The sequence below is a fragment of the Homarus americanus genome, unplaced genomic scaffold (genome assembly GCF_018991925.1).
Source record: "Homarus americanus isolate GMGI-L3 unplaced genomic scaffold, GMGI_Hamer_2.0 scaffold32583, whole genome shotgun sequence".
NCBI lineage: Eukaryota > Metazoa > Arthropoda > Malacostraca > Decapoda > Nephropidae > Homarus > Homarus americanus.
In genome coordinates, this window is record NW_024713129.1 from 11372099 (window position 1) to 11398940 (window position 26842).

Consider the following 26842-nt stretch of genomic DNA (forward strand, 5'->3'; position numbering starts at 1 on the left):
GTGATGTCACCACCAGATCGTACATGACATCATTACCGTCCATTACGGGGAGGTCTGGGTCAATAGAGGTCACAAGGTGGTTTGTAGTTGACCTTCTTACTCTGTGAAGGTAGTTTAGAGGGTTGACTACTGACCCAAACACCAAAACCCTACTTTACACGCTTAAGAATGTGAATGGAGGTCAGGTCAGGTCAAGTCAAGTCAAGAGAAGGATCGTAATAGACCCCACTCTGTGCACAGTCATCGGAGACGGGACGAATTTACTTATTTCTAAACAATAAACAAAAAGAAAAACAAAAGAAAAAACTACATCACTTATTTATATGAAACACCTTAAAAAAAGTCAATTTCTTGGCCTATAAATTACCTTAGAATTCACTAGACATAAACCACTTTAATTTACTTCCTTGTTTTTATCATTATGGACTGGACTAGAAGCCAAAGAAAACGGGTAACGGGGACTAGAAGCCAAAGAAAACGGGTAACGGGGACTAGAAGCCAAAGAAAACGGGTAACGGGGACTAAAAGCCAAAGAAAACGGGAAACGGGGACTAGATGCCAAAGAAAATGGGAGACAGGAAACAAAATTAGGACTCTCGGGGTGTTTATGTTAAAACTGGTACACCAAGGCGAAGGTTAATGTGTCCTCAGCCAAGGGATCAGGAAGGTCGATGCAACTTTAATATGGAAGAACTTGGTCGCTGTGAATGTTTGTGAATGTGGTCCTCTGGTGGTGGTAGTGCTGGTTGGTTGTTGAGGGTGTGGTGGTTGCTTGGTGAGGATGTGGTGGTTGGTAATAATGGTATATGACGGTGGTAATGGTGGTGGATGAGGGTTGTGGTTGTGGTGGTTGGTAATAGTGATGGTTGGTGAGGGTTGTAGTTGATAGTGGTGGTGGTTGGTAGGAGGTAATGGTTGGTGGTAGTGGTAGTTGAAATGGTGGTGGTTAGTGAGGGTGGTGGGTGGTAATGGTTGGTGAGGGTGTGGTGGTTGGTTGGTGAGGGTGTGGTGGTTGGTTGGTAAGGATGTGATGGTTGGTTGGGTGGTGATGGTTGGTGGTAGTGGTGAGAGGGGTGGTGATGTTGGTGGTAGTGGTAGTTGATGTGTGGTGGTAGTTGGTGGGTGGTAGTGATGGTAGAGGATAGTAGTACCAGCACGACCTTTCGCCCTAACACTCAGAGGAGCCACAACCAGCTGTTACCTCAGGCCAGAACCAGCTGTTACCTCAGGCCAGAACCAGCTGTTACACTCCCGTCTACATAAAGATACAACCAGACACCAGACCGCTGCGGTGGCCACAGCGTGTTGACAAAACTAATAATATAACACCCGCTTATAACAAATTAATAAAGATAATCACATTACAGATGAAACAAACAAGAAATTATTTGTTAAATGGTAAAAAAGGCGGAATTGAAGGACCTGATGTAAACTAGTGAATAGTATAGGATGCTGTAGGAGGTGAGGGAAGGAGGAGGAGAGAGGATGGAGGTAATGACCTTATCAGGGTTCATCATGCTTTCCTTCCTTCTTCCTTTCCCTTCCTTCTCCCATGCCCCTAGAGAGAGGAGGGGCGGGACCTGAAGTAGGCGCCGCAGGTGGGGTGGTATCTTGAGAGAGTCTTACAATAGTCTATATATACAACAGAAGGTTTTCTTCGCTGGTAGATGGAGAGCTTCGTGTTTGATTCTTGTTACTCGTCACTTCCTTCTCTTGGTTGTGATCACGTGACTCCTCGTCTATAGTAATGCTTTCTGGATATTAGTTTCTTATGATACATATTATATTATACACACTATTATATATATATATAAATATATATATATATATAAATATATATATGTATATATATATATATATATATATATATATATATATATATATATATATATATATATATATATATATATATATATATATATATATATATATATATATATATATATATATTAAAAACAACAAAGTCTTCACACTGGAAAATTGTAAAATGTCTTCACACAAGTTAAACACGAGACAACTATATAAATGGCCTGGCGTCCCTTCGACAGGGTGGGCGTCCTGCGTTGCCCTGTCTGGTGACGTCACGCACCATAACAAAAAACTGCAAAAAATTCGTTTCATTTCTGACTGCCGAGGATGTAAGGTGTGGTGTAGACAACGGTAACTAGTAACCCCACTATGTTGACTACAGCGTGGAGGAGCACCAAGGCCAGCCGCCGCCCCTGGGGGTACCTGCTGCTGAGACATGTTCCTCAGGAGGTACCTACAGCTGAGACATGTTCTTCAGGAGGTACCTGCAGCTGAGACATGTTCTTTAGGAGGTACCTGCAGCTGAGACAAGTGCCTCAGGAGGTACTTGTAGCTGAAACATGTTCCTCAAGCACACAGGTGGATTTCACTGCCTGCAGACTGTTGACGTGGTACAGTGCTGGAGACGCCGTGCCGTGTTGTACTGGGGCCCAGGCTGTGTCGTCTGGCTTCAGTGCTCCTCAAGAAGACGTGTCCCATCTTTTATCATCTAACTATTGGGAAACTGTGAGGGACTATAGCTTACACAGTCAAAAATTCACATGTGCTAAGAATCGTTGCCTTTGGAGTACAGCACAGAACCAGTTGGGTCTTGTCCTTGCCCTGGAGGGTAGAAAGGAGTCATGACCCAACATGTGAAGGGGTAAGACTTGTGAGGGAAGGGTGGAGGGGGAACATTTCTGTACAGTATGATACCGGCAAAATGTGCAGAGGAAACTGGTCCCTGTCAAGCAGAACGTTTGGCTGGGCAGAAGTGTGGCGGCGCGGCCGAGGGAGACAACAGGTACGAACATCACCGCCCAGGTTTAGGCCACGTTACTATACAAGGATATTGCCATGGAAATTGTGCTGAGATTATTATGATAACGTTGAAGTCTAAGGAATTAGACTGAATTGTGACCATTATATGTGACACGGATCATCAGACCACGGGCTTTTTGTTAACGCAGGAAACAGAGGCGGTAGAAAGTAAACTGTCCAGGCTGCTGGGGTGAGTGGCAGCACGTCACTCAGTGTCTCTGACCCACCCCAGGCGGGCCACATCATTCATCACAGTCACGGTAGTACTTCACACTTCACACTCCCACGACACACTCCTCCTCCTCACATGAGGAGACACTTCTCCTTAATTTTACGAGTGCCCTTTTGTGATTTATTTTTCTTGCCGTCGAGCTGCAGCGACATATTTCTGTTCTTCTCCATGTTGAGCAGCTCCTGGAAGAGCTCCTTCACGTTGTGGTTGGTCTTGGCGGAGGTCTCCATGAAGTTACACTTCCACGCCTTGGCTTGGGACTCACCGAAGGCGCTCTGGACCTCTCTGGCGTCACTCTCGTCACACTTATTGCCCACCAACATAATGGGGAACTCCACCTCGTTGCCCTTGATCTCACGGATCACTTCCCAGATCGGACGCAGCTCCTCCAGGCTCTGTCGACTGGTGACTGAGTACACCAGGATGAAGGCGTGACCCTTACTGATGGAGAGCCGCTGCATCGCTGGGAACTGGTGAGACCCCGTCGTGTCGGTGATCTGCAGTGTGCATATGTTCTTGTTGCAGCTGATCACCTGTGAAAAGGAAACCTCTGGTTAATTAGAATGACCAATCACTGATGGTAAAATATACACCTCGTTGAACTTGTGATGCTAATGAATAACTGAGGCGCCTAGTTCTTAATTAAGCCTGAAACATTACTTTTACCTTACCAGACTAATCTATATACACTTTACAGCTAATGTTCACTCAGTAATCTACATCAATAGTGAATAATACGTTGAAATAATCCTTCTTTTACTTCAATCAGGATTTACAAGTTTGAAGCACTGAAGTAAATCATTCCCTTCGTTACTGCTCGACCCTTTGTAAAATATATCGGAGTGAAATTGCATCAGTATATTTAGCCAGAAAAATACAGATACAAAGAGAATAAAAACAGTATTAATATGGCAACCATTTGAGAGCAAGTCAGACATGTTGAGTTTTGTGTCACTCACCTGTATGGTAATCAAGAAAATCATTACCTGGGGCCATTATATCCAGTTAATTGATGTGTTTTTACCAAGTGTGTGGTTCTTAATCCATCTCGTTAATCTTACTTATCTTTATCTAATCTAACTTAACCTGGCGTAATCTAATGTAACCTAACTTAACTTTTATAAACACCTAACCTAATTTAATCTAAGTTATCCTAATCTAATCGAACTTAAACTGACCTGACCTATCCTAGCAATAAGTAAATATCGACATACAATATCGTCTGCCAGTGGTGAACAGATCATACATTGTACTTAAGGTGATCAGTCATCATGCTCAAGGGGTTAAGTCATCCTCGTACTTAAGGGTTTATGTTGACAATAGCCCTGTGTGTGTGTGTGTGTGTGTGTGTGTGTCCGAGTTAGCCCGACTGCATACCGAGGCAGCAAAGCGCCAACGCCGGAAAGACGCTGCCGCCGCCCCTCCCGCACTAGATGTAGCCCTCCACATGTGCAACATCTGTGGACGACCATGCCGGTCCTGTATCGGCCTCTCTAGTCATCAAAGTAGTAGTAGTAGTAGTAGTAGTATGTGTGTATGTTGCTGCTGCTGTTGTTTGTGTGTGTGTGTGTGTGAGGGGGGGGGAGGAGGACCAAAGGATCTTCATTTCTCCTGACGAAGGTAAGAACTCACCTGACGGTAGGTGTCCTCGATGGTGGGGATGTAGGACTCCCTGAAGGTGCCTTTGACGAACCGTAGAACCAGGGAGGACTTGCCCACTCCCCCAGCACCGAACACGACCACCCTGTAGTCGTTACTCTGTTCCGGCATCTTACTGCGTCTGTAGGAGGAGAGGGTACTTAGGTTACGTCAGGGCGGGGAGGAGGAGGAGGAGACAAAGAGGGAAGAGAGAGAATAAGAGAAAGAGACAGAACAAGGTGTGATCTCATCCGCACGGAAGTTAATTAGACGCAGTGAAGAAACAAGAGGGTTAACACACACACACACACACACGCACACACACACACACACACGCACACACACACGCACACACACACGCGCGCGCGCGCGCACACACACACACATTCTAAAAGCCATTGCCCTTTATATCAAACATAACCTTGAAACCTCTATAAAGATTACCTAAGGCTAGGTTAAGTTAGGTTAGGTTAGGTTAGGTTAGGTTAGGTTAGATTAGATGAAAAGGCTATTGACGCTACGTAAGAACCATCTCGCCATTAAGGATCTCTCTATAAAAACCCCGACCACTTTTATATCGTTTCTGTTGACTCAATAAAGCAAAAAAAAAATGATCGCCCACAAAACACTCGACCTCATATTATCTGTTGTTGAGGGACTTGAAGGGTTTATTATGCCATAACCTGATACCATAAGAGGCGGAGTCCAGCCAATATTTACACCAATCGTGAATGCGCGCGCAATTGACGTCACTAATCACGTGATTCAATGTTTACCCGCCTTACCGCCTCTACTGCGTTCGTGAGATCAGTAGTTCTCGTAAACGCGGATTTGTTAGAAGTATAGACCTTAATGACGTAGACTAAAGAATAAAAATAGCTTCCATTTTATAATTAGATTTTACCTGAACGAGATACCTGTTGTAGGATTTTATTAAACATATAAGACACCTGAAGATTAGATAACCTAGTTTATTTCACCTAATGATTTAAACACACTAACGCTTACCTGTGGGAGTTAGGTGAGGTTTGGTTAAGTTAGGTTTCGTTTGGTTAGCGTTAAAGTGGCTAGGTAAGGTTAAGTTAGTGAAGTCGTAGCAGAAATATTTAGATATATTAATAGTGGAATCGATAGGGTAATACAGACAGACAGGTAATTTTGACAGAGAGAGAGAGAGAGACGGATAGTCTTTGTTTTCCAGATTAATTTGTAATATCTCCCCTTTACAAGTAATTAAACCTAACATGTAACACAGAGTCACACACAATTAATCTACTGTTGACGTCACTTAGTATAAAGACGCTCTTAGTGGTTAAGCTGAGTTCTTATATCGTGACGTCATTGTTTATCACCCTTGGAAACTATGACGTCATCCTCTGCCAGCTGGTAACTATGACGTCATCAACCTTCAGCTATAATTGTGACGTCATCTGAGATCAGGTGTAAAGCCATGTTATCACCTGATGTTTTTATTTACTTAGCTCTCTCTCTCTCTCTCTCTCTCTCTCTCTCTCTCTCTCTCTCTCTCTCTCTCTCTCTCTCTCTCTCTCTCTCAAATTCCTTATGGTGAAGATAAATAACAAGTAAATCCCTTTTTAAAGTTTAAGGGAGGTTTTAGGTCTTTAGGGATGATCTGTGTATTTTAAGGACATATTGAAATTTTAAACCTTATTATGGAACCTAAAATCCTACGTATTTTAGGTTGATTGGTAGTGAAAATACGTCAGGATTAGGTTATAATCTATTTTATGATTTTAGGATTTTTATTAGTTGATATTTTAGGGATAATTCGGAGGATCCTTTAAATCTGGTATAAATTAGAACTGATTTTAAGGATGTCTTTTTTTAAGGTATTGAGAATAATGTTATAAATAAGTTAAGGCTGATTTTTAGGGATTCATTACTTATTTATATTAAGGTTATTATATGGTATTTTAAGTATTCACCTACACTGATAATTAGGTATTATTTTAGGTCTGATTTAAGGTATTTTAAGTATTCATTAAAGGTAATATTTTAGGTCAGATTTAAGGGATATATTAGGGCTAGGTCAGTATTTTAAAGGGTATGAATTAAGGGTTAAAGGGTAAGGGTTAAGGGGCTATTTTGAGAGAGAGAGAGAGAGAGAGAGAGAGAGAGAGAGAATTACCCTTTTTGTTGGCGTTAAAGATGATATCGTAGAGACAATGGTAGGTGGTATACCCTTCTCTCTCCCTCCCTCCCTCTCTCCCTCCCTCTCTCCTTCCCTCCCTCCCTCCCTCCCTCCCTCCCTCTCTCCTTCCCTCTCCCCCCCCCCTCTCCTTCAGTCTCTGCCTCGCTTATTATGGTAACCAGGGACGAAATGTGAGTGGGTGGAGGAGAGGAGCGTGGGTGGTGGAGAGGAGCGTGGGTGGTGGAGAGGAGCGTGGGTGGAGGAGAGAAGCGTGGGTGGAGGAGAGAAGGAGCGTGGGTGGAGAGAAAGTGAGGGAGGAAGTGAGAGGGAAGGTGGGAGAAAGGGAAGGAGGGAACGGGGAGGGAAGATGAGTGTGAAAAGGGAGGGAGGGAGGGAGGATGGAAGAGGGGTTGGAAGAGGAGGTTGGATTGGAATATAATAGAAGGATATGTGAAGGATGGAGGAAGGATAGGAGGAGAATGGAGGTGTGGGAAAGGTTGGATATGAGAGGGTAACTTGGAGGGAGAGGGAGGGAAAGGAAGGGAGGGGAGAGGGGGGGAGAGAGAGAGAGAGATTAATAATAGAATGAAAGTGGGGAAAGGAGAAATTTAATCACGAGGCCAAATTAGTGATTCATAAAGTCGATTATATCCTCAAGTCACCAGGCCATAAAGTTAATTCAATCACCATGTCAAGTCACTAGGTACTATCGATTAGATCACCATCTAATTAGGTCACTTGTAATCGTTTAGTCAGCAAGCGAGGATCATGCAACGAGCTTACTGTCACCAGGTGGGAGCTTCAGGAAGTTAGGTCACCATTGAAGGTCACTAGGTTAGGTTACTAAGTAATCACCAAGACTTATTCATAAGGTACCAAGTTAACACCAATTAAAGTTTTTCTTATGGCTCTCAACAAGTGAGTCTCACCAAGTCAATATCAACAAGTCACCATCAACAATCACTATCACAAAAACACTCACACATATACATCTCACCAAATCAGAACAAAATGATCACGTGTTTTTAGTCACCAGTGAGATCACCAAGTTTATACTTTTACAGGTATCTAGATAAAGTCACCAATAAAAAAAAAATAACACATTAACATCACCAAGTTAAGAAAAGTGGAGTATCACCAACCACTAACCAACGAGCAATCACGGTCACCATCCTAAAAACTCACCAGCACAGAGGAGAAATGTGGAGTTGATAAGTTATGTTACTAAGTTATACAGCGAATTTCTTATTGGTGTACCTTCTTCAGTGTAGTGTTTATAATGTCCTTAAACACAAGTATCATGGAGGTAGAATCTTGGAAGCAAACACCGTATCATTTTAACAGCTGTATTACTCGATAAAGTTTTAATTTTATCTTAACACACACACACTAAGTAGGTCTTATTAATGCTTCAAAACCATCATTATAAGAGTTGATTTATTTCTTTGATAATCACCAACAAAAAGTTTCAGCTGTGATTAATCTCTTAAATAAAACTCAGTGCTGCTTCACTTATGGTTCGAAACTTTTTTGTGTGTCTGTTCTGATTGACATATACGAAGTTATGTCTCTCTGTCTTTCTCTTTTTCTAAGTAACTACTAAGGCAGAGATAAATTCAGTTTCTAGACCCCGAACAAAGTTAAGGCAACGTTAAGTGTAGAGAGGATGATAACGACAAACTGATCACACTCTGTTTTTGGTTTTTCCTGAAGTCGATGAATCGTTCGTCACGTATCACTGTAAAACTAACACAATGACACTTCAATTCGGGGCTAAAATGATTCCACACAAACAGTTTAAACTCTGGCTAGATCAGCGTCGGCGGTGGAGCGAGTGTAACTGTGGGTGACGGTGGTGGAGGTAGGTGTGCGCACCGTATGAGCTAGGAGAGACTGGTGGCCTGGCTATATACACGCTGCCCCACCGCCGTTGCTAGGAGATGGCTGGACGTGAGCCTGCGCCCTGAGGTGGAATGAGGGGAGGGGCGGAGGGAAGGTCTAGTGGTGATGCATCCTCTTACCCTAGGGAGATGGTGGTGTGGGTGGCACTGTGTAGGTGGTGGTAGGGGTAGTTTAGTAGGTGGTGATCGTGGGTAGTTGCGGGGTGTAAAGAGGTTTATGGTGATAATAAGTGTAGATGGTGATTATAATTGTGACATAAAGGTGATAACTCTACCTGTTCAGTAGTATCACCTTAATGAGCCCGTCAACACCTGGATCTTACTAGTTGTAGGTTACTCCAAATTGAATGCGTCTCCGAGATTGAGAGAGTATACAAGACAAGTGTACGTGATGCTGATTGGGTCTCTCTCTCTCTCTCTCTCTCTCTCTCTCTCTCTCTCTCTCTCTGTTTCAATACGACGCCATTATAACCACCATCTTTTTAGTCATAGTTTAAGTTAGCCAATTAAGAACCTTGTCAGAGGACCAATTATAAGGGTGACCTGAAGCCATGAATCCTAAGGCCACTGTTATTGTTGTTGACTCTACACCCGGGAGAGATATGGTGATTGTTTGTAAACACTGAGACCGGAGGGGCTAGTTTGTGTACTGCAGGGCGGAGGGTATAAACCTAACCTGACCTGACCTGACCTGACCTAACCTAACCTGACCTGAACTAATCTAACCTTACCTGACCTAGCCTAACCTAACCTGACCTGACCTGACCTGACCTAACCTAATCAAACCTGACCTAACCTAACCTAACCTAAATTAACCTAATCTGACCTGACCTAACCTTACCTAATCTAACCTTGTATATTAATAAATCCTTCTACAAATACGTCATACTTACACTGTATTTCGGGAGTTGTTACACTGTAATTATTAGGTCTGTTAAGTCACCATTTAATTACACTACAACAGATGATGATATCTAGAGTTTAGTAATAATCCATTATATTAATCGCCAGCAGGTCCTCTGTGTGTGTGTGTGTGTGTGTGTGTGTGTGTGTGTGTGTGTGCGCGTGTGTGTGCGTTTTGTCCAACATGAATACCAAACATTTACAGGACACATTCATATGCAAATGAGTCTCCTGTCTCATAGGAAGACTACATTTTCACTCCGATTTTGGGTGTGGTTTTTAGTATGTGTCGTAAGTCATCTTTGGGTGTAATCTGCCGAGAGAGATGTGTACTCTACGTTCTTGGAAACTAACACACGGAAGTAGACAAGAGGATTACCAAACTAACACACGGAAGTAGTACACACAGCGGCTTGTTTACTTACATAATACTCACATGTATAACGTTCATACACTTACATACACATATGAACACGAAGATGTATACATACGTTCATTATACATACATCCATACATTTTCTAAGTAACTAAACATCCTCACTTACTTATACTTATTTCACCTAATCCACTTATCTGCCCTAATCCACAATCCCCGAGGACAGATTAATCCAATCAAGGGGCCACCCAAATACCAGGAATTTCTACCAACCAATCACAAAACAGAGATAAGGAGCCAATCAGAATTCCGGGAGAGGGTCAAAGATCACTTCATCTTTGTTTATATTAAGTCAGCTGATTCATAGTTACAGGTCGACGGGAAAGGTAGACTCGTTGCCATAGGTACGGACGCTGTCAATTACCTAGGAATGTGAGATGAGGTGGGTGGTGGTAGTGGGTGGTGGTGGTGGTGGTGGGTGGTGGTGGTGGTAGTGGTGGTAGTGGGTGGTGGGTGGTGGTGGTGGTGTGTGGTGGTAGTGGTGGTGGTGGTGGTAGTAGGCTGGTGGTAGTGGTGGTAGTGGGTGGTGGTGGTGGAGGTGGTGGTGGTGGTGGTGAGGTGGTGGTGGTGGTGGTGGTGGTGGTAGGTGGCTGGTGGTAGGGTAGTGGGTGGTAGTGGTAGTGGGTGGTGGTGGTGGCTGGTGGTGTGGTGGTAGTGGGTGGTGGTGGTGGTGGTGGTAGTGGTGGTGGTGGTAGTGGTGGTTGGTGGTGGTAGTGGGTGGTGGTGGTGGTAGGGTGGTAGTGGTGGTAGTGGGTGGTGGTGGTAAATGGTGGGGTGACAAACAGTGGTAGTGGTGGTGTAGATGATTGTGGTAGTGTTGATGATTGTGGTGGTGACGGGGGTGGTGGTTGTGGTAGTCAAGGGGTGGTCACGCACACACACGCACACACACAACGCACGCACACATATTCCTCTCACCACACACACCCACACAGTCCAGTCCAATTTCTGATGAAGCCCCTCCTACTCCTCCTTCCTCCTCCTCCTCCTCCTTCTCCTCCTTCTCCCTTCCTCTTCCTCTTCCTCCTCTTCCTCTTCCTCTTCTTCCTCTTCCTCCTTCCTTCCCTCCTACTCTTCCTCTCTCCTCCTCCACTTCCTCTTCTCCTCCTCTTCTTCCTCTTCTTCTTCCTCCTCTTCCTCTTCTTCTTCCTCCTTCCTTCCCTCTACTTATACCATACTTCCCAAACACCCCACGTCCCCCCTCCCCCACGTCCCCTCCCCACGTCCTCCCCACGACCCCTCCCCTCGTCCCCCTCTCCTCGTCCCCTCCCCTGTCCCCCTCCCCATCCCCTCCCCCACGTCCCTCCCCACGTCCCCTCCCACTCGTCCCTCCTCCCCTCCCCTGCCCCCCTCTCCCACTCACCCCAACGCCCACACGCCCACCAGTTTATTATTCCTCTCCATCAAAACTAAAAATCGTCTGTCAGTCAATGAATTAATTATCCTATCGTAAAAGGCTCGTGGGATTTAATTTCTTATTACAGTCTCGGTGTAATTCAGTCGCCATATTGATTATTTGTTGGATTATGTTTGTATAAAGAAACTGAGGAGGAGTTTGAGTGGAAGTGTTTTAGACCGATATTCTCTCCCCCCCCCCCCCCCCTCTCTCTCTCTCTCTCTCTCTCTCTCCTCTTTACACACACACACGTACCCCTATGATGTGGCACCAGTGTGAGTGAGGATGGCACCAGTGTGAGGTGTGATGTGGCACCAGTGTAGGTGTGAGTGATGTGGCACCAGTGTAGGTGTGAGTGATGTACCAGTGTGAGGTGTGAGTGATGTGGCACCAGTGTGAGGTGTGAGTGATGTGGCACCAGTGAGGTGAGGATGTGGCACCAGTGTGAGGTGGAGTGATGGCACCAGTGTGAGGTGTGAGTGATGTGGCACCAGTGTGAGGTGTGTGATGTGGCACCAGTGTGAGAGTAGTGATGTGGCACCAGTGTGAGGTGTGAGGATGTGGCACCAGTGTGAGGTGTGTGAGTGATGTGGCACCAGTGTGAGGTGTGAGTGATGTGGCACCAGTGTGAGGTGAGTGATGTGGCACCAGTGTGAGGTGTGAGTGATGTGGCACCAGTGTGAGGAGGTGATGTGGCACCAGTGTGAGGTGTGAGTGTGCACCAGTGTAGGTGTGAGGATGTGGCACCAGTGTGAGGTGTGGAGTGATGTGGCACCAGTGTGAGGTGTGGAGTGATGTGGCACCAGTGTGAGGTGTGAGTGATGTGGCACCAGTGTGAGGTGAGTGATGTGGCACCAGTGTAGGTGTGAGTGATGTGGCACCAGTGTGGTGTGTGAGTGATGTGGCACCAGTGTGAGGTGTGAGTGATGTGGTACCAGTGTGAGGTGGTGATGTGGCACCAGTGTGAGGTGTGAGTGATGTGGCACCAGTGTGAGGTGTGAGTGATGTGGCACCAGTGTGAGGTGTGAGTGATGTGGCACCAGTGTAGGTGTGAGTGATGTGGCACCAGTGTGAGGTGGAGGATGTGGCACCAGTGTGAGGTGTGAGGATGTGGCACCAGTGTAGGTGTGAGTGATGTGGCACCAGTGTGAGGTGTGAGTGATGTGGCACCAGTGTAGGTGTGAGTGATGTGGCACCAGTGTGAGGTGTGAGGATGTGGCACCAGTGTGAGGTGTGAGTGATGTGGCACCAGTGTGAGGTGTGAGTGATGTGGCACCAGTGTGAGGTGTGAGTGATGTGGCACCAGTGTGAGGTGTGGAGTGATGGCACCAGTGTGAGGTGTGAGTGATGTGGCACCAGTGTGAGGTGTGAGTGATGTGGCACCAGTGTGAGGTGTGAGTGATGTGGCACCAGTGTGAGGTGTGAGTCATGTGGCACCAGTGTGAGGTGTGAGTGATGTGGCACCAGTGTGAGGTGTGAGTGATGTTGCATAATGCGTCCGTGTGTGTTTTCATTTACGTGCATGTGTAGTTATATATGGATTCATCTATGTGTGTAACTGTGTCTACATCCGTGTGTGTGTGTGTGTGTGTGTGTGTGTGTGTGTGATATTCATACAGGAAATTTCCATTCACATAACACGATCACCTTGACATAACCTCCGCCCCCACCTCCTTCTCTCACACACACTAGCACTCCCAATCATAACACAGTATGACAGTATTGATAGCATAAACCACACTGATTGGCCCACGTCAGCACACCTAAAAGCCATCCTGATTGGCGTCTGACGTCAGTCCGAATCATTATAAATCTTTATTACACACTGGCGCAGGTTTGAGCAGACCGCCCCATGACGTCACCTACCAGGATCTTTGTTGTGGCTGTGACGTCATAGCCCCAGGGTTCCTACACTGGTGCGGGAATAGAAACGTTGGGGTAAAAATATTGTGCTATGCGTTTTGCTGCCTTTGTTGCCTTTACTTTCTGGTAATTGCGCTTCCTAAACTGTGAATTGTGTGTAAATTGTGTATGTGAGCGCTTAAGTTCAAAGCCGAGTTACTACGGAAACTCCGCTAGGAATTGTACTGTAGGTGGTGTGTCGAGATCTCTGTCGTGTAGAAATCCATTGTTTACATGTCCGAGTCGCTAGGCCTTTGTGAGGATTTTGTGGATAACGGGGAGAAAGTAAAATGAAAATATAGAAAGTATGATGAAAATATACCAAAAGATAGATAGATAGATAGATAGGAGAAACGACAACAACAGAAAGGAAGGTAAAGGAAAGATAACTATTGATTGATAATAATGATAATAACACGAGAAATATATACATTGTTTATAAGACTATAGGTTTAGGATAACATGAACTGGAAAAAAAAAGTTGTTTTATTGTTTTAAATAATTTAGTTCTTGAAAAACCATTATTTAGTGAATCGTTAAGTAATTTTCTCCTATAATGTACCACCTACCTGTACACTACCTGTACCACCTACCTGTACCCCCTACCTGTACCACCTACCTGCACCCCCTACCTGCACCTCCCACCTGTACCACCCACCTGCACCCCCCACCTGTACCCCCACCTGTACCCCAACCTGTACCCCTACCTGTACACCTACCTGCACCCCCCTACCTGTACCCCCACCTGCACCCCTACCTGCACCACCTACCCACCCCTACCTGTACCCCCACCTGACCCCCACCTGTACCCCCACCTGTACCCCCTACCTGCACCCACCTGCATATTCCCTACCCAATCAACCCACCTGTACCCCCCTACCTGTACCACCCACCTGTACCCCCCACCTGTACCCCAACCTGCACCCCCCCTCACCTGCACCCCCACCTGCACCACCCACCTGTACCCCCACCTGCACCACCCACCTGAACCCCCACCCGTACCCCCCTCTACCCCCTACCTGCACCACCTACCTGCACCCCCACCCACACCCCCAACCTGCACCCCTACCTGCACCCCCTACCTCCCCACCCCTACCTGTACCCCCTACCTGTACCCCCTACCTGTACGTACATTGCACTATGAATAATTTACAAATTGTTGGACCAGGCGGCGAGTGGGCGACTGACACGCCACTACCATGATCACCATGACAACAGTGTGTATGCATGTACGTCTGTCTGTCCGTCTGTCTGTTTCTCTGTCTGGTATGTATGTGTGTCTGTCTGTCTGTCTGTCTGTCTGTTTCTCTGTCTGATATGTATGTATGTATGTATGTATGTATGTCTGTCTGTCTGTCTGTATGCCTGTCTGTTTCTCTGTATGTATGTATGTATGTATGTATGTATGTATAATTGTTGCATAATTGTACTCGTGTACCTCTTCTAAATATATCACGATCAGTCTCTCTCTCATCACCTGTTATACCTATATATAATATATTACCCTAATTAAGCCACTCGGGTGAAACCAAATTAATATCCCAGGTAATATAACCCTCACTATCACATACTAATTAGATGTATTTGTAAATTAGAGGAGAATTTGAGTTAATTATAAACTAATGAATAAGGTAAGGTAAGGTAAGGTAAGGTAAGGTAACGTGAAAAGAACGATGTATATAACATTTCTTCAATCAATTTCATCTTTTTTTTTTAATGAGGGGTTTTTATTCACCTGAAATAAAAGGTGAATGTTGTATTATTTTTGGCATCATTGTGGATTCTCAGAAAGTTTGCAGTTGTATGTTTGCTTGTTGTTGTTTATCTTCTGGTTTTAGTGAGTTTGTTAATAGGATTTACTAATTGAATTTTGAGTTTCACAGGTAAATAAAAAAAATTTGGTTGGGTAAATGTACATCTTGGCTTATGTGTGGATTCTGTGTGTGTGTGTGCTTATTTTTAGTTTAATTCCTTTTGAGTGTGTTGATGTGAAGTTTTGAGTGTGTTGATGTGAAGTTTTGAGTGTGTTGATGTAGAGTTTTGAGTGTGTTGATGTGAAGTTTTGAGTGTGTTAATGTGAAGTTTTGAGTGTGTTGATGTGAAGTTTTGAGTGTGCTGATGTGAAGTTTTGAGTGTGTTGATGTGAAGTTTTGAGTGTGTTGGTGTAGAGTTTTGAGTGTGTTGATGTAGAGTTTTGAGTGTGTTGATATTAACTCCTTGAGTATGATGACTAAACCTTATTTACGATGAATTATTCCTTGAGTACAATTTTTACTATCGTACCTCAATGGGTAAAGATATTTTAAAGGTTATCTACCGTTCTGCTTCAACTTACGAACGCTTGCTTCAACTTACGAACTCTTGCTTCAACTTACGAACTCTTGCTTCAACTTACGAACTCTTGCTTCGACTTACGAACTCTTGCTTCAACTTACGAACTCTTGCTTCAACTTACGAACTCTTGCTTCGACTTACGAACTCTTGAGAATACCAATATTAAATCCTAACAATGTAATTACGAAGACAATTTTCTCCTAAGGCAAGAACAAAATGGCGTACTAATTACACTGAGACTTGAGGCAGTAAGTGGAAAGGAAGGGGAAGGAAAGAGGAGGTGGAGAAGGGGGAGAGAGGGAGGAAGGGGTAAAGTAGGGATTGAAGGTGGGGGAAAGGGATAGGATCGGAGAAATGGGAGGGGGAAGGAGGATAAAGTGAAAGGGAGAAAGGAAAGGGGGAGAAGAAAGTGGGGAGTAAGGTGAAAGGAAAGGGGAAAATGCAGTGAGAAAGAGGAGGGAGGAATGAGGTGGAAGAGTGAGGAACAGAAGTGTGAAAGTAAGGTAAGGAGGAGAAGAAAATGGGGTAGAGGGAAGGGGACGAGGCAGGGGAAGGGGGGGAAGAAGAGACAGGGATGAGAAGAGGACGAAGGAGCCATGGGGGAAAGGGGGGAGGAAGAGAAGTAGGAAGAAGGCAGGAATTGAAAGAGAGAGAGAGAGAGAGAGAGGAGGAGAGAGGAGGGGGAGAAGGAGAAGTAGGAAGGAGACGGCAGAGGAAATGGGGAAGGAGGAGGAGGAGGAATGGACGGAAATTAACGTTCGAACGACTCAGAATCAGAATCCATAATCATTTTCCTTTATAACACGAGACACATATATATATATATCAAGTCGAGTCTTAAATATGACGCCATATTGCTTTTCATCTTTGACGTCATATCTTAAGTGAATCTGTGGAAGAAATAAAATATGATTAGATTAAGTTAGGTTTAGGTTAGGTTAGTTTAAGAAGTTAGGTTAGTTAAGAAGAATTAGTTTAGGTTAGGTTAGGTTAGAATACAAGCGATTGGGTATGTTAGGTTAGGTTAGAATAGCGATTGGGTGGTTAATCTTCAGGTGATCCAAAAATTCAACATAAAAACCGTGGACAATTGGCACCAAAACTTCTAAAACATCTCCTACTACCTGATAGAAGCAATTAGGGCTAATTTACCTGTGTTCCGGGTAATTAGGATTAAGGTGATCGTTGTTGTGGGAGTAATTAACAGGAAGAACACCTGGAGTCTTAATGAAGGTAAGGCTTTATTGCTTATAGTGTGTGTGTGTGTGTGTGTGTGTGTGTGTGTGTGTGTGTGTGTGTGTGTGTGTGTGTGTGTGTGTGTGTGTGTGTGTGTGAGGGTTCCTACATCCCCTTCCTTCCATCACCAAAGCAACCAACCTATGCGCCCTCCTACACACCTTCAGTACTGCCAACCTTCCCTCGTATGACTTGACTGCTACCAACCAACTAAAGAGAGAGAGAGAGAGAGAGAGAGAGAGAGAGAGAGAGAGAGAGAGAGAGAGAGAGAGAGAGAGAGAGAGAGAGGATAATAACGCCAGCCATGATTCTTAAGCATTTGAATCTTTATCTCTCTTTGACTCCTGTTATGAATGGCCAATCAAATCTACGTCACTGCTAGAACTCCCAATCACCTTAATGGCCCTTAATCCTAACCGTATCACAGTTAGACTCCTAATCCTCGTTGCGGCATGGCTAGAGATGACCCAATCCATACTAATTCACTGTTAAAGGCCTCTAATCATCCATCAATTCCTTGTAAGAACTTCCAATCCGCGTTGTATCATCAGAAAAGGCCCCTAATCATTGTAAAGTCACTGATAAGAAAGCCACTCCACATCGCCTTACCTCATTACTATGGACCCCTAATCCGTATATAATCACTACTGTGTCCACCTAATCCTCTCTTCACAATCACAGACGAGAGTAATACCTAATCCCTGGAGCGTCACTTCATAAACCTTAACTAATCTCCCTTACCATCAATGATTAGGAAGCAGTAGCATCCAGGGCTTATATCCTCCCTCTTAATCAGATCACACACGCAACACACGCAACACACGCACGCAATTCCTCTCAGGTTTCAGATGTGATAAATACACTAGTGTTTACATTTCTCGTCATTATAACGAATGATGTCATAAAATGGTATCAGATTGTCAGGGTTTTTTCGAAGACGTTAATATTTCGTGTGTATGTTTATGTATAGATGTTTGTAATGTATGTGTATGTATGATTAGATGCTGCCTCCCATTCCATACTGAAGATATTTTATGTACGAATGCTAATAATGTGGGGGACAGTACAGTTTGTTGTCTCTCCTCAAGTAACAACCACACGTAGAGAGGAACTTTTATTTTTATTCTTATACTGAATGGGATCTGTGTTGGCAGTCTGTAATTGTATAAGCTCCCCCTTCCCCCTTCCCTCTTCCCCCTCCCCCTCCCCTGTTCCCCCTCCCCCCTCTTCTCGGATCTTTCCAGAAATAACATCAGACGTTGCTTGCGTTTATTGAGATATTCGTTCCCATCTGCCAGACTCTTTATACTCGCTTAGACTCTCCTGGGAAGAATAATACACCCCTTCCGAATTGTTAGTTTACTAAGCTAAGTTATTATAAGCTTGGAATGAATCACTCTTCCTTTAATCTCAAAATAATATAATTTTTTGTATAATTCTTCAATTAAAAGTTAAAAGAGCGAATTCATCCAAAGAAAAGCCAACTCCTTCGAGGTGCGCTTTGCCCTATGGGAAGGAATGGAAGACGTGATCAACATTTAGTGACGCACTTCATTAAACCGCACACTCTTGTGACTAATAGCTCCTGTTGTAAGAGTTAAAACCTTATATAAAGACGAGTTTAGTATATTATGAGGCCTAGCAATGCATACGGTATGGATGCTAATAAATCATATGTTAGTACTGTAGTGGAAAAGAACGGAGAGAGAGAGAGAGAGAGAGAGAGAGAGAGAATAGGTTTGGCGAGTATCAGCTGATCAATAACAAAAAAAATTACAAATTATTCAAAGAAAACGATACACCTTCAAGTTTTTTACGGGAAACTGAGGAAATTTGGGAAGAAAAATCTGTATCCGACTTTTCGTCCTCGTATCAATTTCAGGGAGTTCTGTTTTAGGAGGTTTTAGTGACCAGATTCTCGAAGATTCTTACGTTAGATTTTCTCCTTAACTTGAGATGGGAGAACGCTTGTAACTGCCTCACTGCGATTCAAAGATAGATTCTCAAGAACTCTTAAGATACATGGCTTCTAAATTGTACCGAGATTAACCGTATTAAGATTAATTTACTTAACCTCACTTACGGAAATTGATTTAACATGTTAATTTTAAGTAATCTAGAATTAACGTACGATATTAACTGATTCACACACACACACACACCTACCTCGTCCTTGTATTGCGTTAGTCAGCTCAATGGACGTCTTTCTTAATTAAATGACTAATTGACCCGCTGAGAGATTTTTTTTCCCCGTAATCGTTTTTGTTTTGAAAGTAATCTGACGCACGAACGTAAAAAAATATATATATATTCTCGGGAAATTACTTACTGGATGAACCTTAATGAACCTTGTCTATGCTACGAAACGTTATTAGCCTTCCCTGTTCTATGTGGGAAAAAAAAGTTCTTGTCTATCCTACAAAAAAAAAGAGAAAACCGAATCCGAACCCCGAAAACGAATCCGAACCCCGAAAACGAATCCGAACCCCGAAAACGAATCCGAACCCCCGAAATGAACCCGAACTCGAAATGAACCCGAACCCAAATCCAAACCTGTATCCAAACTACGAATCGTAAATAAACAAGGATTCGACACTACGTTAGTCTGGGGATGAATGATGCTTTGTCTAGTCTTGGGTCGATTCTACCTTGATCGTCCTGGCTATGTCCCGGTAGAGAGAAAGAGAGACTGGGAGATAGAGAGAGAGAGAGAGATGAGAGATAGAGAGATTAAAGAATGAGAGTGAGATATATAGGTAGGGCGAGAGACAGACAAAGATACTGAGAGAGAGAGAGAGAGAGAGAGAGAGAGAGAGAGAGAGAGAGACGATCCTGAGTTAGAGAGAAGAAGAGAGAAACGTATAAAATGAGAGAGAGATAAAGATAGAGAGAAAGAGTAAACGGGAGTATTGAGAGCTAGAGATGGAGATAAAAGAAAGAGAGATGAAAGATTGGAAAGAAAGATAGTGAGAGACATACAGACAAACAGAGACTGAGATAACAAGACAAAAGAACAGTAGAGAGACAAAGAAAGAAAGATAAAGAAGTAACAAATAAAATGTGTGAAAGAGAGAAAGTTAAATAGAAAGTATAAAAGAAAACCATAATTTTTCCCCCCCATAAGTTAAACCATTGGGACGTGAAAGTTTACACCAGAGAAAACTGACAAAAAAAAAGAAAGTTAAAGAAAGCGAACTGTTTGTACCCTCCAGTAACAGTAAAGAGTTCGAACCAACGACCACGGATTATGCAAACGAGAGGAGAGAGACGGCAGGTGCCAGTGAGCCACCGAGACAGTTAATGACCACATGAGTGTAGAAGTAAGAAAAACATATGAAAAATCCTTCGTGGGTTTGGATATTCTTGCCTCTCTCTCTCTCTCTCTTCTCCTCTCTCTCTCTCTCTCTTATCCCTCCCCCATTCCTTCTGTTCCCTTCTTTCTCCTCTCACCCCCACCCCAGTTCTTCCCTTCCATCCTTCTCCTCTCACTCCACCTCCCCCTCCTACCCCCTTCCACACCCCCAAAGATAAACAAACTAAAACAAACAAACAATTACATTCATCTTAACAAAAAACTTCAATAAACAAACACATTCATCTATACAAGTAAAAAAAAACACGAAATTTATACAAAAAAACAAACACACAAGGACAAGGTTATTGAGACAAAAAATCACCCCATGTATAGAAAACCCTAAACGATTTAATCTAAAAACAAACAGACAAACAAACAAAAAAAAACAAGGTCAACTCTACAATAAAATAGACAAAAAAACAAAGGGGGAAAAAATATATAAAAAAAAACCAACTTGGAGGCGCCATTTAACGATAACAATGAGCGGACTCGGAGACAATAGTTAGAGAGTGACGTCACGAAAAATCCTCTCTATTCATTGGTGTAAATTAAAGTAAGATAACTGATGATGTATGATGCTTATTGGTTGATGTGTGTTATCTAATTGTGGTAATTGGTTTAGTTTTGGTGGTGGTAGTAATGGTGGTAGTGATGGGTAGTGGTGGTGGTGGTCATGTTCTCTCTCTAAGGGAAGGGGGAATGGCAGGCAGGTAGAGGGGACAGGTGAGGAGCATCTCATTTAGCCAGGTGACTGCCACACCTGCGGCTCACATTAGCAAAGGGCAGAGGTGTGTGTGTGTGGGGTGGGGAGGGGGTACTTTTTCCCTCTCTTTGTATTGACTCTCTCACTCTCACACACTCCCTCTCACTCTTACACACCCTGACACACACACACACACTCCCTTTCACACCTATACTTTCACACACCTTGATTCTCTCTCTTTTACTATTCCAGTCACTGTAATCTCAATGATGGTGAAGATGGTAGTGGTAGTGGTGGTGGTGGAGGCGGCGGAGGGTGGTAATGGTGTTGATAGTGGTGATGATAGTAAAAGTAGTGATGGTGATGGTGGTGTTAGTGGTAAGAATGGAACCATTACCATCACCACTACCATCACCACAACTATCACCACAACCACCATCACCACCACCACCACCATTACCAACATCACCACCATTACCACCACCATTCTCAATATCTTTCAATACCTTACATTAAGTCCTCCCAAACAACTGTCGTCAACAAGTGTCGCTCTCATAAACAACGAGACATACATACAAGACGTGTTCACTCGGTAGGTCGGGACAGTTCGCTCGGTGTTGCTTCAATGATTCAGTTGGGTCAGGTTAGCCTCGGCCAACCATCAGCTGTGTGGTGGTGAAGTAAACAGCTGATCGAGTGTAAATAAATGTATGTGTTTCAGTGGGTGATGTGTGTTTCAGTGGGTGATGTGTGTTTCAGTGGGTGATGTGTGTTTCAGTGGGTGATGTGTGTTTCAGTGGGTGATGTGTGTTTCAGTGGGTGATGTGTGTTTCAGTGGGTGGTGATGTGTGTTTCAGTGGGTGATGTGTGTTTCAGTGGGTGATGTGTGTTTCAGTGGTGATGTGTGTTTCAGTGGGTGATGTGTGTTTCAGTGGGTGATGTGTGTTTCAGTGGGTGATGTGTGTTTCAGTGGGTGATGTGTGTTTCAGTGGGTGATGTGTGTTTCAGTGGGTGATGTGTGTTTCAGTGGGTGATATGTGTTTCAGTGGGTGATGTGTGTTTCAGTGGGTGATGTGTGTTTCAGTGGGTAATGTGTGTTTCAGTGGGTGATGTGTGTTTCAGTGGGTGATATAAGGTGTGAAAAATAGTATTCAAGAACATAAGTGAACAAAAATATTCACTCCAAGAACAGAAATGAACAAAAAAGAACAGTGAACAAAAAAAAGTTCTTCAAAGTAGTCAACAACAGAGAGAAGGAACATAGTTAATTATGATTCAGTAGATTGACTCGAGGACCGTCACTAGACAGACAGACAGACAGACAGACAGTACTGTCCATCTCCAAGTCGTATGAGGAATCCGGCGTTCTTAGGATTCAGTTATTCCGTACAAGAACGGCTATGGGAGTTCCGGAACTCCCTAGTAGAAGAACGACAGTGATTATTATAATGCAATTTTGTGTGAACGGCAGTGAAAAGTAGTATTTGTTTACTTGTACAACAGTGAAAAACCATTATTTCTCTCATGAACGGCAGTGAAAAACAGTATCTCTCACGTTAACGGCAGTGAAAAACAGTCAGTATTTCACTCATGAACGGCAGTGAAAAGACGAGGTAGAGGGATAGACGAGGGAGGGGAGGAGGGGAGATAGATAGAGGGAGAGAGAGAGATAGATGAAGGGAGGGAGAGAAAAAGTTGGAAGGAGGGAGAGAAAAAGCTGGAGGGGAGGGGAGAGAGATGGACAGAGGGAGACAGAGAGAGACAGATGGAAGAAGGGAGAGAGAAAAAGTTGGAAGGGGAAAGAGAGAAACATGGAATGACGAAGGGAGGGATAAATAACGAGAGAGAGAGAGAGAGAGAGAGAGGGATGAAAGGATAATGGCACACAGACAGACATGAATAGAGATGAAGGGAGAAAAGAAGGGAGGAGGGATAAAAAGGATAAATAGCGCACAGACAGACATGAATGAGAGAGAAGACACAGACGTTGACAGAGAGAGACAGGCAGACACAGACGCCCATTCAGAGACAGGCAGACAGAGTGGGAAGGTCTTCACAACACACAGCTTCTCGACACAATGGCAGGGTCTTGCCTCCCCCGGCCAGTTGAGAGTTACACGGTCGAAAATCCATACTTGTTATCCCTGGTGGGTGGATCCTATTGTCCTCCACCCTTCCCACAGTTCTCTTCCATCCCCTCCTAGCACCTCCACCCCTCCCATATTCCCCTTCCACCTCCTCCTGACACATCCACCCCTTCCACAGCCCTCTTCCACCTCTTCCAAGCACTTCCACCCCTCTCACAGACCCAATCGCTCTCCCAGTACCCCATGACTCCCCTTCCACCCGTCCCATCACCCTTCCATCTCTCACAGCTTCCACATTCCAAGTCCACTCACCGTACCAAACATCCCAGCTCCCCTTCTCCACCCCTCCACCCCCTTCCATCTCCCTAACCACCCCCACCTCCTCTCAGCACCCCTCCCTCACCCCACCTCCTCTCAGCGCCCTCTTCCTCTCACCCCCACCTCCTCTTCCTCAGCGCCCCTCCTTCCCCTCCACCCCACCTCCTCTCAGCGCCCCTCTTCCCCTCACCCACCTCCTCTTGATTCCCTCCCCTCACCCCCCCACCTCCTCTCAGCGCCCTCTTCCCCCTCACCCCCACCTCCTCTCAGCTCCCCTCTTCCCCTCACCCCACCTCCTCTCAGCACCCTACCTCACCCCACCTCCTCTCAGCACCCCCTACCTCACCCACCTCCTCTCAGTACCCCTACCTCCCACCCCCACCTCCTCTCAGCACCCCTCCTCTTCCCACCTCCTCTCAGCACCCCTACCTCACCCCACCTCCTCTCATGCACCTCCCCTCACCCCACCTCCCTCAGCACCCCTCCTCACCCCTGCTCTCAGCGCCCCTCTTCCTCACCCCCACCTCCTCTCAGCACCCCTCCTCACCCCACCTCCTCTCAGCCCCTCCCTCACCCACCTCCTCTCAGCACCCCTACCTCCACCCCACCTCCTCTCATGCCCCTACCTCACCCACCTCCTCGCGCCCCTCTTCTCCTCCACCCCCACCTCCCTCTCAGCACCCCTCCCCTCACCCCCATCCTCTCAGCGCCCCTCCCCTCGCCCCACCTCCTCTCAGCACCCCTCCCTCACCCCACCTCACTCTCAGCACCCCTCCCTCACCTCCCTCTCCAGCACCCTCCCTCCACCCCTCCTCTCAGCACCCCTACCTCACCCCACCTCCTCTTAGCACCCCTCCTCACCCCCACCTCTTCTCAGCGCCCCTCCCTCACCCCACCTCCTCTCAGCGCCCCTCTCCCACATACCTCCTGTCAACTCCTCCCAAACTTCATCTCCGGAAGATTTTTAGTGATGCAGCCTCTCCATGGCAACCAAGAGTCGCTACTGAGTGAGTGATTCTTAAGCAGCCAAACACTGATGATTTGTTGTCACCCATGTAGACAGACAGACAGACAGATAGACAGAAAAAGAGAGAGAGAGAGAGAAAGAGACAGAAGTAGAACAGTATCTTTCACTACTGACCTGTTTAGTGAGAGAGACGGAAACAACAGGTAGACATTACAACTATTGAAGGGGGATCATGCAAGTTGGGTCCCATAAATCAAGACTTCACACACAGCTCAACGAACCCTCCTCCTTACACACACACACACACACACACACACACATACACACACACATACACACACACACACACACACACACACACACACACACACACACACACACACACACACACACACACACACACTCACACACACACACACACTCACCCAACAGGAACAGGTCCCCCGGGGTGGTCACTCGTGCTGGTGATTATGGACGGTGGTGTTGCAGATGATCGACCACCAATTTTAGGGCTCCCAGTCAGCTTGGCCTTCATGACCTTTATTACAGTACGTTCCCCTGGCATGGTGGTACTGTCTTGCCTCGCCTCGCCTCGCCTCGCCTCGCCTCTCCTCTCCTAGCCTCGCCTCGCCTCGCCTCGTCTCGTCTCGCCTCGTCAGGGCAAGCAGCTATAACAGACCTCTTGTGTTATCTCATTTCGGACAAGTCTTAGTTATGTGGTCAGCGCCGGCACGAACGATCATCAGCGTCTGGCGTTGTCACAGTAATGGTGGCTGTATTATGGGATGAGTTATGGTTTCAGTTTCAGTGCTTATCTTAATTTTAGTTGTTTTATTTGTCGCGTTTACAGACTTAGTTTCTTTCTGTGTCAAGTTTCAACGTTTCACTGTGTATGTTTTAATAAGTTTTAGTTTCATATTGTAGCTATAATATTAAGTTTCAGTTTTGGTTTTCGTGTCCCTGTTTCATTCCTTGTTTCATTCCCTGTTTCATTCCTTGTTTCATTCCTTGTTTCATTCCTTGTTTCATTCCCTGTTTCATTCCTTGTTTCATTCCTTGTTTCATTCCCTGTTTCATTCCCTGTTTCATTCCTTGTTTCATTCCTTGTTTCATTCCCTGCTTCATTCCTTGTTTCAGTCCTTGTTTCATTCCCTGTTTCAGTCCCTGTTTCATTCCTTGTTTCATTCCTCGTTTCATTCCTTGTTTCATTCCTTGTTTCATTCCTTGTTTCATTCCCTGTTTCATTCCCTGTTTCATTCCTTGTTTCATTCCTTGTTTCATTCCTGTTTCATTCCCTGTTTCATTCCTTGTTTCATTCCCTGCTTCATTCCTTGTTTCAGTCCTTATTTCATTCCTTATTTACATTCCCTATTTCAGTCCCTATTTCATTCCCTGTTTCATTCCTTGTTTTCCTTCCTTGTTTCATTCTGTTTTCATTTTCCCTGTTTCATTCCCTGTTTTAAACCCTGTTTCATTCCCTGTTTCATTCCCTGTTTCATTCCTTGTTTCATTCCTTGTTTCATTCCCTGTTTCATTCCCTGTTTCATTCCTTGTTTCATTCCCTGTTTCATTCCTTGTTTCATTCCTTGTTTCATTCCTTGTTTCATTCCCTGTTTCATTCCCTGTTTCATTCCCTGTTTCATTCCTTGTTTCATTCCTTGTTTCATTCCCTGTTCCATTCCTTGTTTCATTCCTTGTTTCATTCCTTGTTTCATTCCTTGTTTCATTCCTTGTTTCATTCCCTGTTTCATTCCTTGTTTCATTCCCTGTTTCATTCCTTGTTTCATTCCTTGTTTCATTCCCTGTTTCATTCCTTGTTTCATTCCCTGTTTCATTCCTTGTTTCATTCCTTGTTTCATTCCTTGTTTCATTCTCTGTTTCATTCCCTGTTTCATTCCTGTTTCCCACTATCTCCAAGCACTAATCTCTCACAATGTCTCAGAAAATCTCTCAGCAAAAGACAAACGCAAAACATCTACAAACTCTCAAAATATTTCTCAGCTAAACTCTCAGAATTCTTGTCATTTCTTCTCATAAACTAAGTGACAAATTCTCAGCCTTCACACTCACTCAAACTCCTGAAACTTTTGGCATTGAAAGTTTTTTTTTTACTTGCATTTATTTTTACTTTTTTTTTACTTTACTTGAGTTTACTTTTTGTTTCTGTGCCCTTAATGTGACACCTTTTTAGCGGAGAGGTAAGTTATTTCAGTGGGGAGGTATTTGGTGGGTTGTATTATTTTAAGTGGGGATTGTACTATTTGGTGGGTTGTATCATTAACGGGGAGGTATATTTGGTGGGTTGTATTATTTGGCGGGTTGTACTATATGGTGGGTTGTATTATAAACGGGTTGTGTATTTGGTAGGTTATATTATTCGCGGGTTGTATTTTAAGCTGTACATGTGTGTGTGAGAAAGAGAGAGAAAGAGAACGATAAAGATAGAGAGGAAG

The 26842-nt window shown here is 44.6% G+C and overlaps 2 protein-coding genes across 3 annotated transcripts in view; both read right to left on the reverse strand.

Moving 5' to 3' along the window:
• Positions 1-1080: 1080 nt before the first annotated feature.
• The window catches only part of LOC121867193 (GTP-binding protein Di-Ras2-like), a 56805-nt gene continuing 31043 nt past the window's right edge, over positions 1081-26842 (reverse strand). Inside the window, exons 1-3 of one of the 2 annotated variants that reach the window (XM_042367010.1) lie at positions 8037-8740; positions 4694-4841; positions 1081-3594 (exon numbers count right to left, since the gene is read on the reverse strand). In XM_042367010.1, the coding sequence (XP_042222944.1) occupies positions 3133-3594; positions 4694-4831 (600 nt within the window). In that variant the 5' untranslated portion in view covers positions 4832-4841; positions 8037-8740 and the 3' untranslated portion in view covers positions 1081-3132. Of the gene's footprint in view, positions 3595-4693; positions 4842-8036; positions 8741-26842 lie in introns of those variants that run through there. The other variant, XM_042367002.1, reaches the window with a different exon arrangement.
• Positions 25823-26284, reverse strand: LOC121870143. The gene has a single exon (XM_042371916.1). The coding sequence runs from the start codon at positions 26282-26284 to the stop codon at positions 25823-25825; it is 462 nt and encodes a 153-aa protein (XP_042227850.1).

Excerpts from the sequence above, each read along its gene's own strand:
- LOC121870143 (XM_042371916.1), bottom strand. The coding sequence starts at position 26,284 with ATGAAACAGGGAATGAAACAGAGAATGAAACAAGGAATGAAACAAGGA.